This window comes from Aquarana catesbeiana, linkage group LG01 (assembly GCF_042186555.1).
Source record: "Aquarana catesbeiana isolate 2022-GZ linkage group LG01, ASM4218655v1, whole genome shotgun sequence".
In the NCBI taxonomy this organism is placed as follows: domain Eukaryota; kingdom Metazoa; phylum Chordata; class Amphibia; order Anura; family Ranidae; genus Aquarana; species Aquarana catesbeiana.
The window spans coordinates 650430018-650445943 of record NC_133324.1 but is presented as its reverse complement, the minus strand read 5'-3'; the positions used below and the strand labels follow the sequence as shown (position 1 = coordinate 650445943).

Below are 15926 nucleotides of genomic sequence, written 5' to 3'. Positions count from 1 at the left end.
CACTTCCGTTTTTTCTGGAAAGTGGACAATGTGGTGTTTGTTCCAGACACCATTCTGACCGCCAGGATGAGGAAATAACGCCATTAGTGTGGCAGTCACCACACACAGTGGCTGTACATTTAGATGTGAATCAACACACCTATATGTTAAGACCCAGATCCTCATAACACTATACTTACTTAGCTGGCTGTCAAACATCTCTATTTTTATAGCACCCGCTCTTGCACTGGCTATAGGGACCTGCGATGTCAAACTGGTAGGTATGTGTGTAATATCACATGTACTATATGGTGGGAATCTAGTACTAATTTTTATATAATATATATGTATGTGTATATACAGTGGGGAGAACAAGTATTTGATACACTGCCGATTTTGCAGGTTTTCCTAATTACAAAGCATGTAGAGGTCTGTAATTTTTATCATAGGTACTCTTCAACTGTGAGAGACGGAATCTAAAACAAAAATCCAGAAAATCACATTGTATGATTTAATTAGTAAGTAATTAATTAGCATTTTATTGCATAAGTATTTGATACATCAGAAATGCAGAACCTAATATTTGGTACAGAAACCTTTGTTTGCAATTACAGAGATCATACGTTTCCTGTAGTTCTTGACCAGGTTTGCACACACTGCAACAGGGTTTTGGCCCACTCCTCCATACAGGACCATCTCCAGATCCTTCAGGTTGTCGGGGCTGTTGCTGGGCAATACGGACTTTCAGCTCCCTCCAAAGATTTTCTATTGGGTTGAGGTCTGAAGATTGGCTAGGCCACTCCAGGACCTTGAGACGCTTCTTACGGAGCCACTCCTTAGTTGCCCTGGCTGTGTGTTTCGGGTCGTCATTCTGGAAGACCCAGCCATGACCCATCTTAGGTGCTCTTACTGAGGGAAGGAGGTTGTTGGCCAAGAACTCACGATACATGGCCCCATCCATCCTCCCCTCCATAGGGTGCAGTCGTCCTGTCCCCTTTGCAGGAAAGCAGCCCCAAAGCACTTTTATTGTCCTGTTGCCCATCCCAGCCTTGTGCAGGTCTACAATTTTATCCCTGATGTCCTTACACAGCTCTCTGGTCTTGGCCATTGTGAAGAGGTTGGAGTCTGTTTGATTGAGTGTGTGGACCGGTGTCTTTTATACAGGTAACGAGTTTAAACAGGTGCTGTTAATACAGGTAATTAGTGGAGAACAGGTCTATGAAAAATAACAGGTCTGTGAGAGCCAGAATTATTACTGGTTGGTAGGTGATCAAATACTTATGTCATGCAATAAAATGCAAATTCATTTAAAAAAAAAAAAAAAAAAATCACACAATGTGATTTTCTGGATTTTTGTTTTAAATTCCGTCACTCAGTTGAAGAAGAGTACCTATGATAAAAATTACAGACCTCTACATGCTTTACAAGTACGAAAACCTGCAAAATTGGCAGTGTATCAAATACTTGCTCTCCCGTGTGTGTGTGTGTGTGTGTGTGTGTGTATATGTATATATATATATATATATATATAATATATACACAATGTTTTTCTAGCTGTCACTCTAGTCCTGCCCCTCCATTGGACCGCCCACAATAGTGCCTCTCTGGGATGTGTCCTATGGATGTGCATATGTATTTAAGAAGCTGGAGGTAGCACTGCCAAGCTCTGAGGAAGAAGGTATCCCTTTGAAAAGCATCAGCCAGCAGTGGTCCTCATGTCCACTCCATCACCTGGAGACTGTTAGACCGATTGCCACCAGTTAAAGGATTTTGTGGATTGGTGTTTGCAGTTGCCGAAGCATGGGGGAGCTATTAGGAATTAACGGGACCCTCGTACGTCTGCTAAAGTGCAGAGTGTTTCTTAGAGTGAGGAAAATCATATGATTTTGCATGCATTGCTGGCACACAGCTGTAAACCTACCCTAATGACCAATACCTTCTTGGCTGCATTTCTGTATCCTTTTTTTATTACACCAGATACCTTGTTCCTGGTTTGTTAGGTACTGTTCCACTCCCCCTACTGGTCAGTTATAATAATAGAATCAATATCTGCCCCATTGCGTTTTACACACACACACCTTTTATATTTATATAGTGGATCTTTACACAATTTTCTTATGTTTTTGTGCTATTCCCTAGTTTTAAAACTTTCTATTTGCTGGTGATCTGGTTTTTGAGTACTGTATATTTGATATACACTATATTGTCGAAAGTATTGGGACACCTGCCTTTACACACATGAACTTTAATGGCATCCCAGTCTTAGCCTAAGGTTCAATAATAAGTTGGCACACCCTATGCAGCTATAACAGCTTCAACTCTTCTGGGAAGGCTGTGCACAAGGTTTAAGCTGGATGTACACTATACAACTTTTGTTCGATTTCCTTTTAGATTTACTTCAGTCATGTAGTACAAGGGCTTCCTGAGTGCATACAAATTGAAAGGGTTTAGGTTTGACCTTATATTATATGGTTTCGGTAAATCTAAAGGAAAAAAAAAAATCTAAAGAATATTGTAGTGTGTATCCAGCTTTAGAAGTGTGTCTATGGGATTCTTTTACCATTCTTCCAGAAACAGATTTGTGCTTGCTCATACATCGAGCTTTGCAGCATTTATACCCTACTGAGTTACTGGCAATCTTTTTGCATGCAGATTTGTGAGGCGAGGCACTGATGTTGGACAAGAAGGCCTGGCTCGCAGTCTCCGTTCTAATTCATCCCAAAAGTGTTCTATCGGGTTGAAGTCAGGACTCTGTGCAGGCCAGTCAAGTTCCTCCACCCCAAACTTGCTCATCCATGTCTTTATGGACCTTGATTTAAGCAATAGTGTGCAGTCATGTTGGAACAGGAAGGGGCCATCCCCAAACTGTTCCCACAAAGTTGGAAGTATGAAATTATCCAAGATGTCTTGGTATGCCGACATCTTAAGTGTTCCCTTCACTGGAGCTAAGGGGCCAAGTCCAACCCCTGCAATGTAACCCCACACCCTAATCCCCCTCCTTCACATGATTTGGACTAGAGCACAAAGCAAGGTCCATAAAGACAAGGATGAGCGAGTTTGGAGTGGAGGAACTTGACTGGCCTGCACAGAGTTCTGACCTCAACCCAATAGAACACCTTTGGGGTGAATTAGAGCAGAGATTCCAAGCCAGACCTTCTTGTTCACATCAGTGCCTGACCTCACAAATGCGCTTCTGGAAGAATGGTTAAACATTCCCATAGACACACTCCTAAACCTTGTGGACAGCCTTCCCAGAAGAGTTGAAGCTGTTATAGCTGCAAAGGGTGCACCAACTTAATATTGAACCCTACGGACTAAGACTGGGATGCCATTAAAGTTCATTGGCGGGTGTCAATACTTATGACAATATCGTGTCCATTATACGATATATCATCCTATTCCTTTTTATATAATAATTTTCACATGTACCACTTTAATGCACTATTTTTTTTATGACAACTGCAGTCCCTGGGATCTTGCTAGTCTTTTTTTTGCTATATATATATATTTTTTTATTTATTACCACTAGAGTATATCCATAGGGTCCATTGTATCTTACCAGTTTAGCATTTGTATTGTGGTTTGACTGGTTCCTTTGGTCCACCAGTCCATATGAAATGCCTTAAAATGTATGGTCCTACCTGCTTTTCCATGTGTGTTCCCTGGGAGGCTTCTGAGTGTGCAAGCACCTGCTTTTTGCATTTTCTGACAGCTTTATTCAATCCCCCAGGGACTCTCTTGCAGTTGTGTACCTGTAGATCACTGTAAAAAAATAAATCCCTCATGCAAGTGGAAATAGCTTACTCTGTCTATTGAGGTTTTCTTTACTATTAATAATGCCATGTCACACAAGCGGACTTTTCGGCATCAAAGGTCTGACGTTCTTTTGACAGACTTCTGAACGAACGGACTTGCCTACACACGATCACACCAAAGTCCGACGAATTCGTACAGGATGACGTACGACCGGACTAAAATAAGGAAGTTCATATTTTCGGTTTTCGTCCGTCAGACTAGCATGCATACAGACAAACCGTTTTAAACCAGACTCAAATCCGTCGGAAAGATTTGAAACATGTTTTAAATCTAAAGTCCGTCTGATTTTCGACCAAAAAAGTCCGCTGCAGGTCCGATGAAGCCCACACACAGTCGGATTGTCCGACAGATTAGTTCCGTCGGACCAGTCTGGTCAAAAAGTCTGCCCGTGTGTACACGGCTTAATACTAACTTGTGGCCTGTGTTCTATGTGTCTTCAGTTTGGAAAATAGACACTGCCAGGTATTTACGAAGATGGATAGGGAGGGTTTTTTTTTTTTTTTTGAAGTTCTAATTTTTGCCACAATTCTTTGAAAAAGAAAGCAAGTAAATAACATTTGATTTTATTGCACAAGTTGCCATTTTAACAAGTTATTTCCTATACACAACATAGGCATACTTACAATTACATCACCTCCTACATATAGGGATATCACAAGTGTAATATTTCTTTTCTCCCTGGACACAGAGGGGTAGAAAAGCCAAGGCGCATCTTTAGGCTTTAAAGTTGCATTATTAATGCTTCTGATTTCTTGAGGTCCTGAAGTTCCAGGCCATTGCAAATGTGGTAATTTTGTAGGTGTTTCCAATGTAGAACCTCCAATGTATTGAACTGGAAGGCATGGTGGGATAACATCTTTTGCCATAGTTTTTTGGATTTTTTTTTTCCTTTTTCCACACAGCTATCAATTAAGAGGATATCTCTTGGACACAGCATAGGCCCCAAAAATACACCCCATAACACTCTCTGCTATTCCCCACAAAAAGATTGGAGATAGCACACAGGAGACTTTTTTGCAGCCTAGCTGCACAGGAGTCCAAAATCTAAGGAATACTTTCAAGAGGCATAAATTAGGCATTTTATTTCCTGACTACCTATCACAGAGCTGGAGGCCCTGGAATGCTAGAATAGAAACACCCACAAATTTACCACATTTTGGAGAAGCGTGAAAGTTGGCAATTTTTTTTTTCCTACCACAAGCATTTGGAAAACGCAGAAAGAAAATAAAAATTGATTTTTCACCAGAAAGTTGTAAATTAACACAATGTTTCTACAAAGAAGCATGGGCATTATAATTACACCCCAAAACACAGATTGTAATCTATTTTAGAGTAAAATACAGACCAAAGTGCAGACCTGGTCCTATAGTCAGCTTCTTCTTTTCAACTCAGTTTAGGCTGAGTAGGCTTGACAAACAGCAAGGTACAGGTCAGTATATTTATTGTGAAGATGCATTCAAAAATCAAGAAGTGATCCATAAACCTTTCTCCAAGAACATTGGATTAAAATGATTGTAAACCCTTATATGTACCCAGTGAAGTGATTAACCTCAGGAAACAAATCCTCCGACCCAAGTTGCAACTGTTAATCTGCAGGCCTCTCTTCCCTACAGCAGTTCAAAGTGCAGAATTTATACAGCTTGTCTTAGATTTTAGACAGCAGGGGGCTGAAGTTAAACTCTACAGGTCCCAGTGAGAAGAGCTCAGCAAGCTGATTGGAGGGAAAGGACCCAGCACAAGAGAAAGTCAATGCTGTCAATCACGGGCTGTGGAGCTCCCTGGCTTATCACCTTTTACCATCTGTCAGGAAAACTTGTCAGAAGTGACTCATGCTGATAGAGGAACAAGGCAGCATAGAGAAAATGGCACATAGGGCTCTAGATTGAGACAAGTACACAGTATAGAGGGATACACTGGTAATTCAGAGGTTTACAGCTATTTAGTTAATTGTAATAACAGTCAGTCAATAATAAATCAAATGAAGATAAATTGTCGTTGGTTTTAAAAACTGTACAGAAAGGAGTACTAGAGAGGGTGAATGGATGACACCTTAAAACGGATATTAAAACCTTGCTGCAAACTAAATTTGAATCTCCATAGCTATTCATTCCATTCTGTGAAAAAAAAATGCCTATAGCAACAATACCCAGCTTATGGGATACTTTACCTATGAGCACTTTTACACATACCTATGCGAATTGGTTGCAGCTTACACCCCATCCAATTTGCAGAACATTTGAAAATATATTCTTTTCAATGGGTCTGGTTCACATATGTGCATTGCATCCGCACTGCGCAAAAAACGTGCAAGTTTTCTAGGCAGTGCAAATTGCAGCCACATAATCTTCAATGGGAATGCATCCGATTTACAGATGTGTTCCGTTCTGAATACAAATTCTCTACCCCTCCTCACTACACCTCCCCCTCTCCCTGGTCAGCTGAGGAACCACTGAACAGATTTTTATCTTCGCAGGGAAACCAGAGCTACAATTCGCACTGCACGTGTGAACCCAGCCTAAAAGGACTGAAAGGGTTGAAAATGTAATTTTTTTTTTTAATTTTGTTTTTTGCAATACACATGAAAGTCTGCAGCCTTGATTCAATTGGTAGCCACAGACTAGGTGATATAGGCTACGTTGGCTGGGAACTCCCAAACAGTAATCAAAGAAGTATCACTTTATTCAAAAAAGAATTTTGACTTTTAGTAAAAATGTTTTGGAGTATGTTTCAGGACAAAAGGAAGATTATGCAGAAAAATTGGGTTATGCTGCTGCCACCTTTGGGATTTTGGACACTGGCCCAAAAACAAACACTGAATGGACAGTCCACTATACACCCCCCCTCCCCAACTTCCAGCTCTCCTCAGTTTTACCAACAGGCAATAGGGTACATCATAAGAAAAGAAGGGTGGGACCTTAGTCTTATAATAAACTAAGATTTTATGATAGGTCAAAGATCCCATTTTATTTATGGAACACAGGAAGAGTATTCACATTAACTACAAAGATCCATAAAAACCAACAAGGTGACCGGAGGTGGCTCATCAGTCACCTGAAGAACCTTGTGACCAAAGCTAAATCAGTCGCTTGGTAGAACTTAAACATGTAAACAAAGTTTAAAGAAAACCAGGGGACGGGCCTTCTGAAGCTAGGAAACAGAGGACTGATCCTGAAAGCCCATAAAGCACTAAATGATCGAGTGGAGTACACATTTACTGGGAAAAGGGGAAACTTGCCCTTGGGTTCATAAACATGAATGATGGGGAGTCAAATCCAACTAGAAATAGTGGTATGATAAACAGGCTGCCCCATTCAGGGAGGCTCAGGGACGACAGATGATTTTTGAAATGGTGCTGAAGCTAAGCATTTGGAGTTCGTTTACAAAATCCTTGCATATATGAATAAACCGAGGAATATCCCTGATGAGTTCAAACAAGGCTGAGATCCAATGGAGGAAAGAGAACACCCTGCCCAAACAAAGGCTCTCACTAAGGAGCGAGACAAGGTCTATGAAAAAAAGCAAAAGCCAAGGATTTGACCTTTGATGGTACTCAATGCCAAACTAAAACTAAATATGCTGTCCAAGTGTAATGGTAGACTTTGCAAGAAGTTGACTTCCTAGCTTTCATGAGAGTAGATATGACTGAATTCTATAGACCCTTGTACCTCAAGACATGGGTTTCAGCAGCCAAGGCATTGAAGCCTGCGACTAAGAAGCAGGATGGTGCAAGCCAGCCCCCGAGACACGGTCTGAGTACCACATTCTCCTGGGCCAGTTAGGTGCAACAAGAGTCACTTCACTTTAAACCTGCATAAGTAGGCCATAAAGGAAGTTAGAGGAGGAAAGGCATTAAACTGTTAAGGTTAAACTGATACCACAGTCCCCCCAGAACATCCACTGTGAAGGCTAAAAGGATCTGGAGATAAACCTACACAGTTTGTGGTTAAACCAGGAGATCCACATCCAGCATTCCACACCTGCAGCACAAGTCTTGAAACATCAAAGTCCAGACATCGATAACTGAGGAAATCGACCTGCCAATTTCCCACACTTGGGATGTGCACAGGGGTCAGTGCTAGAACCTGTGGGGGGAAAAAAAAAAAAGTCTCCTGGTGAAGGAACCACTCTCCTTGATGCAGAAGCAGTGGAAGCTGCCAAAATTCTATGCCTGAAACATGTACTTTGGTCACAGCCACTCTACCAGGGTCATAATCCTACTTCCTTAAGTTGCAGGATTTCTGGTGCCACCCTGATGCTTGATGTAAGTCACTGCCGTGGCATTGTCTGAATGACCTGGTTGAAGGGACAACCAACTTGCCCTGAGTTCAAGAATATTGATCAGGAGCCTTGCTTTTCCCAATGACCAAGTCTCTTGTACCGAGAGGGTACCTAGGACCCCTTCATAGACCAACAGACTGGTATCTGGTGTGAGCACCTTCCAAACAACTGGGAGTAGGGATTTTCCTGATTCAAGCACAGAATATGTGTCCACACCACACCTGGGCAAACCTGGTTCTGCTTCTCATGCTGTCAGAATGTTGAGTTGCAACAGTCTGGGACATAACTGGGCAGAGAAAACAGTCTTGGAGGATACCATCAAGCTTAATACTCATGCAAAAACAAAGGGTTGGAAGGCTCCTGGACTGTAGAGTGTGGACATGGTAGCGGATACACTTGGGAAAAAAAACAAAACAAAAACAAACACAAACCTTGAACAGGGTCATGCCTATGATCAGGCCCATATAGTCAAGCAATGAAACACTGCTTGTGTTAAACCTCCAGAAATTAGGATCCACTTGAATCTTTGTAGAGTCTGGCATGGCCCCCACTGAACATTGACAGAGCCTAAGCCATCTGTTCCCTCAAAAGGTGGTCATCTAAATATCCCCGTTAAGGTTCCCATGAGAGCAAAGCAGAGATGCACAGGAGATAGCACACTTGTGAAAACCCTGGGTACGCCAGACAGCCCAAAAGGAAGGGTAAAAAAAAGTGGTAGTGCTGCATGCCCACAGCAAAAAGTATGTAGCATTGATACACCAGGAAGATAAGAACATGCAAACAGACATCCCTGACGTCTGAGGCCAGAAGGTCTCCCAGACAGAGGAAGCTACTAGTTTGGTTTGCTTCTCTCACAGTGGAGAGAAAATGTTAGTTTTAGAATAGCAAAAAACTGAGGCATGCTTTGAGTTGAGTTATTCGGGGCTGTCCTTTCATCTTTCTTTTCTGCCCAACCTCTGAAAAGCAACAGCATAACCCAATGTTCCTGAACACTCTTCCTGTGTCCTGTAATGTAGAATTAAAATATTTTATTTCCACAGATATATGTGCCTATTGGCTCATGGTAAAATGGTTTAATTATACAGTTGTGCTCATAAGTTTGTACCCTGGCAGAATGTATGAATTCTTGGCCATTTTTCAGAGAATATGAATAACAAACTTTCACTCATGGTTATTGTTTGGCTGAAGCCATTTATTATCAATCAACTGTTTATTCTTTTTAAATCATGATAAAAACTACCTACCCAAATGACCCCGATCAAAAGTTTACATACCCTGGTTATTTTGGCCTGATAACATGCACACAAGTTGACACAAAGGGGTTTTAATGGCTATTAAAAAGGTAACCATCCTCACATGTGATCCGTTTGCTTGTAATTAGTATGCGTGTATAAAAGTCAATGAGTTTCTGTACTCCTGACAGACCCTTGCATCTTTCATCCAGTGCTGCACTGACGTTTCTGGATTGAGTCATGGGGAAAGCAAAAGAATTATCAAAGGATCTGCGGGAAAAGGTAGTTGAAATGTATAAAACAGGAAAGGGATATAAAAAGATATCCAAGGAATAGAGAATGCCAATCAGCAGTGTGCAAACTCTAATCAAGAAGTGGAAAATGAGGGATTCTGTTATAACCAAACCACAGTCAGGTAGAACAACTAAGATTTCAGCCAACAACCAGGAAAATTGTTTGGGATGCAAAGAAAAACCCACAAACAACTTCAGGTGAAATACAGGACTCTTTGAAAACATGTGGTGTGGCTGTTTCAAGATGCATAATAAGAAGGGACTTATTGGGCTGCATGGTCGAGTCGCCAAAAGAAAGCCATTACTACGCAAATGCTGCAAAGTTCCCTGCTTACAATATGCCAAACCGCACAGAGACAAGCCTCAAACCTTCTGGCACAGTCATTTGGAGTGATGAGACCAAAATTGAGCTTTATGTCCACAACCACAAACGCTTCATTTGGAGAGTAGTCAATAAGGCCATTCCTACTGTGAAACACGGAGGTAGATCACTGACGTTTTGGGGATGTGTGAGCTACAAAGGGCACAAGAAATTTGGTCAAAATTGATGGCAAGATGAATGCAGTATATTATCCAAAAATACTGGAGGAACATTTGCATGCATTAGCCAGGAAGCTGCGCATGGGCCAAGCTGACCTGTCATTGGCTACAGCAGAATAAAGTGAGGGTTCTGGAATGGCCATCTCAGTCTCCTGACCTCAATATCATTGAGCCACTCTGGGGAGATCTCAAAATGTGCAGTTCATGCAAGACAGCCCAAGAATTTACAGGAACTGGAGGCTTTTTGCCAAGAGGAATGGGCAGCTTTACCATCTGAGAAGATAAAGAGCCTCATCCACAAATACAACAAAAGACTTCAAGCTGTCATTGATGTTATACGGGGCAGTACAGGTCATTAAGAACTGGGGTATGTAAACTTTTGATCAGGGTCATTTGGGTAGTTTCTGTTTTCATTAGGATTTAAAAAGAATAAAACACAGTCGACTGATAATAAATGGTTTCAGCCAAATAACCACCATGAGTGAAAAAAAGTTTTTCATCATTCAAATTCTCTGGAAAATGGCCAAGAAATCAAATTCTGCCAGGGTATGTAAACGTATAAACACAACTGTATGCCCACATTAAAAGGAAACCCGTACTAAGAAATAAAGAGGCTGCTATTTCTAATGTGCTCCAGAGAAGAAATAACCTAGCTTTAATATTTTGATCTGGAGCAAACATACAGATGAGAAAAGTCAGAATGAATAAAGTGCTCCCAATCTGCATACTTGTTTCAGGTGTGTGACTTAGAAACTACTGAAGATGCTGGATAACCATAACAGCCTGAGAAGTAATGCTTTAAAAAATCGAAAGGTCTGCAAAGGCAGCCTTCACAAGCCTAAAAGTGTCCATTAAATAAGCAATTCAAATGCAGATAGCATTAACTCACAGAAAAAAAAATCCAAAAAAGAAAGCACAAAATTCTCTGCAGCAATGGTGTTTCAGTACATTTTAATTTAACAAATATTTGGTTGAAAAGCATATCAAAACTTTGGAACAGGCAGACCCTAATGCAAGAATAGGTGATGAAAACCGGTGACTAGTTACCCGATTTTTGAAATTTTAATGAACAATGAAATTCTGACAAGTCCTTCTGTAGAAGAGGTTAGTGTACATTTGATGCATTCCAAGAGAAACAAGGGCCTTTGCAAGGTATACAACACGCCCCAGAAACCAAGATAAAAAGGTAAAGATGGGTAAATACAACAGAAAACCAAACATACACTGAAGAAAGAACTTACCTAATTTCAACAGACTCATTGAGCTGATAATTAATATCACACTCACAGAAACAGTCATGTTGGATTAAAGAGAACCTGGCAAACAGTTGTCTAAGATCTTGCGTGTATAATTTTGAAAATATGAGGTCTGTGCTTTACGTCTTATATTTGCAGCAAGAAGCAATTTACTAAGGAAAAATGACTTCTACAATCTTTAGAGACTGGTACATACACATACTGTAGGTGCTGCATGAAGAAAGGCATTCAACACCGGTGTGTGAAAATGTCATTAATGCAAGCAACACCAGGCTTATCAAATACAATCCAGCACAGTCTCCAAAAATTTCTAAAATGGTATCAGGCTGGCCGTACGCGGTAAAAATTTGTCCTGCAACCCGAAAGAAATTTGCACGATTCCCCTATCAACACAGGTAGCACTGAAAGGGGAATCGGCAATTATCTTCTCACGGTAGGGGGGCAGGGAAAGCCGTCCTCACTGGAATTAGACTAGTGATAAATCGCAAGAGAATCCAGGCAGGCTGGTTGTACCAAAGTTGATCGATCGAGCAACTTGGTACATTCAGCCTGTCTATTAACAGTTCAAATCGCGGCCGGTTCCTGCTGAACCAGCCGAGATTCAAACTGTGTCCAGCTGGCCTTACAGTGCAAAAGGCAACGATTACAAAAAGCATCCAAAGAGATTAGTATCCAGCTGTTTAATGTAATCAGACTGATTGTTTGCCGTTAGCTATACAGTGCTGTTTGCCAAAATAAACTACCATTTTTCACTGGCCGCAAAGAATCCAAATTGAGTAATGTAGTCAAGATGATCACAAGTTTAAACTACGATAAATTAGCCAAGTTTCACAACAAAAAGGCACCAATATTACACAAAACATATTGAAACCGAACTCCAAAAAACAGCTTGATACATAAACACATAAGCACTTTTATTTTTTTAACGTTCAAAAAGGATCTGTAATTCTGTTTAGCCCATCTTGCAATTCACAAGTATTTGTCACACTGTACCGCCTGGCAGAAGACATCACTGTTTCCTATTTTAACTTTGTAGCTTTTGGCATCACCTTCCTACTCCTACAGGACGATGAATCAGCAATAGCAAGCCAGATAATAGAAAGCTTCAAAACAGACAGTAAAATGCATCTGCCCAACTATGAAATGTGAAAGTAGCGTGTTAATCAAAAGGTAGGCTGAACAGAGTAACAAATCCCATGGGATTTAAACATTTCACATAGGTATTTCAATTTTTTGCAAGGAGTTCCACTTAATCTGCAAGACGGACGGTTTTTCCACACATATCTGTCTTCTAGCAAAGGTGAGCCGTTTCAATTAATGTTTTCTACAGCACCATTATATGAATGAAGCAATAAACTACCAATATAGACTTAAAATCAAGCAATGATCATGGGTGTGTTGTTCCCAACTAGGTGACTCTTGCAGCCTAAATGACAGCCAGATTTAAAAATCAAGTCATTGTTTTAAATAGAAATGCATAGCTAGGTATATATAGTGACAAAAAAAAAAAAAAAAAAAAAAAAAAATTATATATATATAGCAGCACCCCAAAAAAAAAAAAGCCATTCTGTAGGATACAGCCATTTTCAGTAGAAAGTCTGGTATGGAGGCATCATGTGTTTCCTGTCTGAATAAGACAAAAATAAGAAGGCAGTGTGGAGAAATTTGACACATCAAGGGCAAAAATGGTAAAACCTAAATTAAATGGCATGTGCCGATATTTAAAAAAGGAGAGAAGAAAAGCCATCTTAAGTTTGGTTTCCTTCTGGTTTCAAAACATCATTAAGTTCTTTAAACACATTTACTATTTCAACCGGTACTGTGTTTTTGCTCTGTATTAACAGGCATAGACACTTATGTGATAAAATCCCACATCTCCTTCAGGTACCTTGCATGTAAAAATGCCATTTATAACAACTAGCAAAGACATTAGGTGTATGCTAAGACATAAAATAAGGACGTCCATTGTCTTCCAATCTCCTTGTAAGTATCTCACAACCGGTCTCTGTGACTAAAAGGGTGTGCTCGAACTGTGCTGACCGTTTTCCATCTCTCGTCACTGCAGTCCAACCATCAGGCCAGGTCTCATCTTGCCATCCACCTATCAAATGCATGAAAACAGGCATTTCAGAAAGGGTGCATAAAAACGGTTTTAGTATTAGGCTCCATTCACACCTAGGGCTTCATATACACTGCTGCTGGTAAACGGACGTTTAGGAACAGTTGGGTATTTTTTTTCAGCTGCCCCTGAACTCTGTTATCTTATTACATGTACACAGAGTCATTTATAGTCATTTCTAGGCAGTTGAGTTTGGAATGCAAAAAAAAAAAAAAAAAAAAAAAAAAAAAAAAAAAAGCGTTCAGGACCGATGTTCAGAGGCATTTGAAACGCCAAATGCCTGTAACAGCTTGTAAATGCTGTAACTTGCGTTTAGCAGCATTTCATTTTTGCAAAAAAAAAAAAAAATGTTTTAAACACTCCTAAAAAACACAAACGCAGCAAAACGCAAATAAACGCGGCATTTAAACATGGCTAAACGGACGTTTTTAAACGTCAGATTCTAGGCATCAATTTAAATCGTTCAGGAGAGGTTAAACAACGTCCCCTTAGCGTGCTGCAGCGACACCTGCTGCACCATGTTTGAGCTGTGTGCGTTTTTGTGGCGCGTTTTTGAAGCACCACCATTCATTTGAATGGGCCTCCCTCCGCTCCAAAGATCATGTACCAAAATTCTGGCACAGAGCCAGACGCGTTTGGGGTTGCAATTTTTGCTATAATTTTAACGTGATTTGTGGCCCCCCAAAAAAAAAAAAAAAAAAAAAAAAAAAAAAAAAAAAAAAAAGGTGCGATTAAGAAATAATGCCATTGCAAATGCGTCCCATGTTTTTGCAGCGATTACAGTATGCTCAGGTGTGAATGGAGCCCAAGGGCTGCATATCATTTTCTAACCTAATCTTTTTACCTGGAAATCCTGAACACACCTGCAAATAACACCTCCTATCCCAGTGTGGATAATAGTTGCTTCGCTACTGTATCTATAGAAGAATCTATTATTGTCACACAGGCTGGAGTTCCAACGTGTCTTACGATTTGTCTCCATTACATCATAGATTGATGCGATTCGTAGTTTACAATAAAAAAAAAAAAAAGATAAGGTGCTGTTTTTTCAGCTTACAGGCTCAACGTTCTTCGCCTGAAAAGTGAAAACGATGCAGCCACCACATCCAAGGACTTGTAAGCTACAATGTCTTATATTTTTGCTTTTTGGTTGAAAAGGGCTTTAGTTTAGATAGTTCTGTAAAATAAATCATTGTGCACTTTTCAAGCTAAAAACATGACATTTACGTCTCTGTACTAAACCTATGCATTTTTTCTAATAGTTTTCCTAATAGTAAAAGGCTATGCAACTAAGTTTGGGAAAAAAAAAAGGCGTCTAAAAAAAAACAAAAAAACAAGTATTTAAAGCAACATCTTTCAATCATGGTTCTATAGTAGTGTTTTTCAACTCCAGTCCTCAAGGAACCCCAACAGGTCATGTTTTCAGGATTTCCCTCAGCTGAAAGAGCTGTGGTAATTACTAAGGCAGTGAAACTGATCAAATCACCTTTGCAAAATTATGGAAAGCCTGCAAACATGACTTGTTAGGGCACCTTGAGGACTGGAGTTGAGAAACACTGTTCTACAGAACCATAGGGTAGTGTTTCTCAACCTTATTTCAGTTCAGAAACTCTTTAAAATTCTGCACCCTATTCTAAAATGTAAAAAACGAAACTAATAATTTTACACAATGCTGCAACAACCACACACGTAGGACATACAACATTAGAGGCAATTTATTCTTACAAAGCAAATACACTTTTGCACACTGGTACGAACTAGCAGTTTCAACTCCTTCAATTTCTCTCCTTTAGGCTAGGGTCACACTGCTGCAAAACAATTTTCAGTGCAATTATGTGATACAACTTGGATGTGGTTTGCATATTCTGGGTGAGTGATGGCGAACCTTGGCACCCCAGATGTTTTGGAACTACATTTCCCATGATGCTCAACTACACTTCAGAGTGCATGAGCATCATGGGAAATGTAGTTCCAAAACATCTGGGGTGCCAAGGTTTGCCATCACTGCTCTAGGGGGTCAAAAATCATGCTGGAATCACACCAAAGTAGTACAGTAACCTTTTCTAAAAATGCTCTATGCCAAGTCACATTTATGTGAAAAAAAAAAAAAAAAAGTGATTTCCATTGTTGTGTGATTCCGTACAACTCAGTCGCATCTGAAATTGCACTACTGTGAATGGAACCTCACTCAGCTAACATGACTACAGTGATAAGGAGAGGGGCATGGGAAGGGCAAACAGGATACTGTGCAAGCGTGATCTGACGTCATCAGTCCTTAGGACGCTTGTGGCTGGCCTGCATGGTGCTCAAGGTTGTAATGTTGTATAATGAAACCCTATAGTTTTGTGTAGCAAAGGGCAGGCTTGATCCACCCCCCAGCATGTTCACAATATTTGGGCAATCCCTAAAAAAA

The 15926-nt window shown here is 40.3% G+C and overlaps 1 protein-coding gene across 1 annotated transcript in view; it reads right to left on the bottom strand.

The window, feature by feature from the left end:
• Nucleotides 1-11072: 11072 nt before the first annotated feature.
• The window catches only part of METAP1 (methionyl aminopeptidase 1), a 66157-nt gene continuing 61303 nt past the window's right edge, over nt 11073-15926 (bottom strand). Inside the window, exon 11 of the mRNA XM_073601263.1 lies at nt 11073-13495. Coding sequence (XP_073457364.1) covers nt 13335-13495 — 161 coding nt within the window. The 3' untranslated portion in view covers nt 11073-13334. The remainder of the gene's footprint in view (nt 13496-15926) is intronic.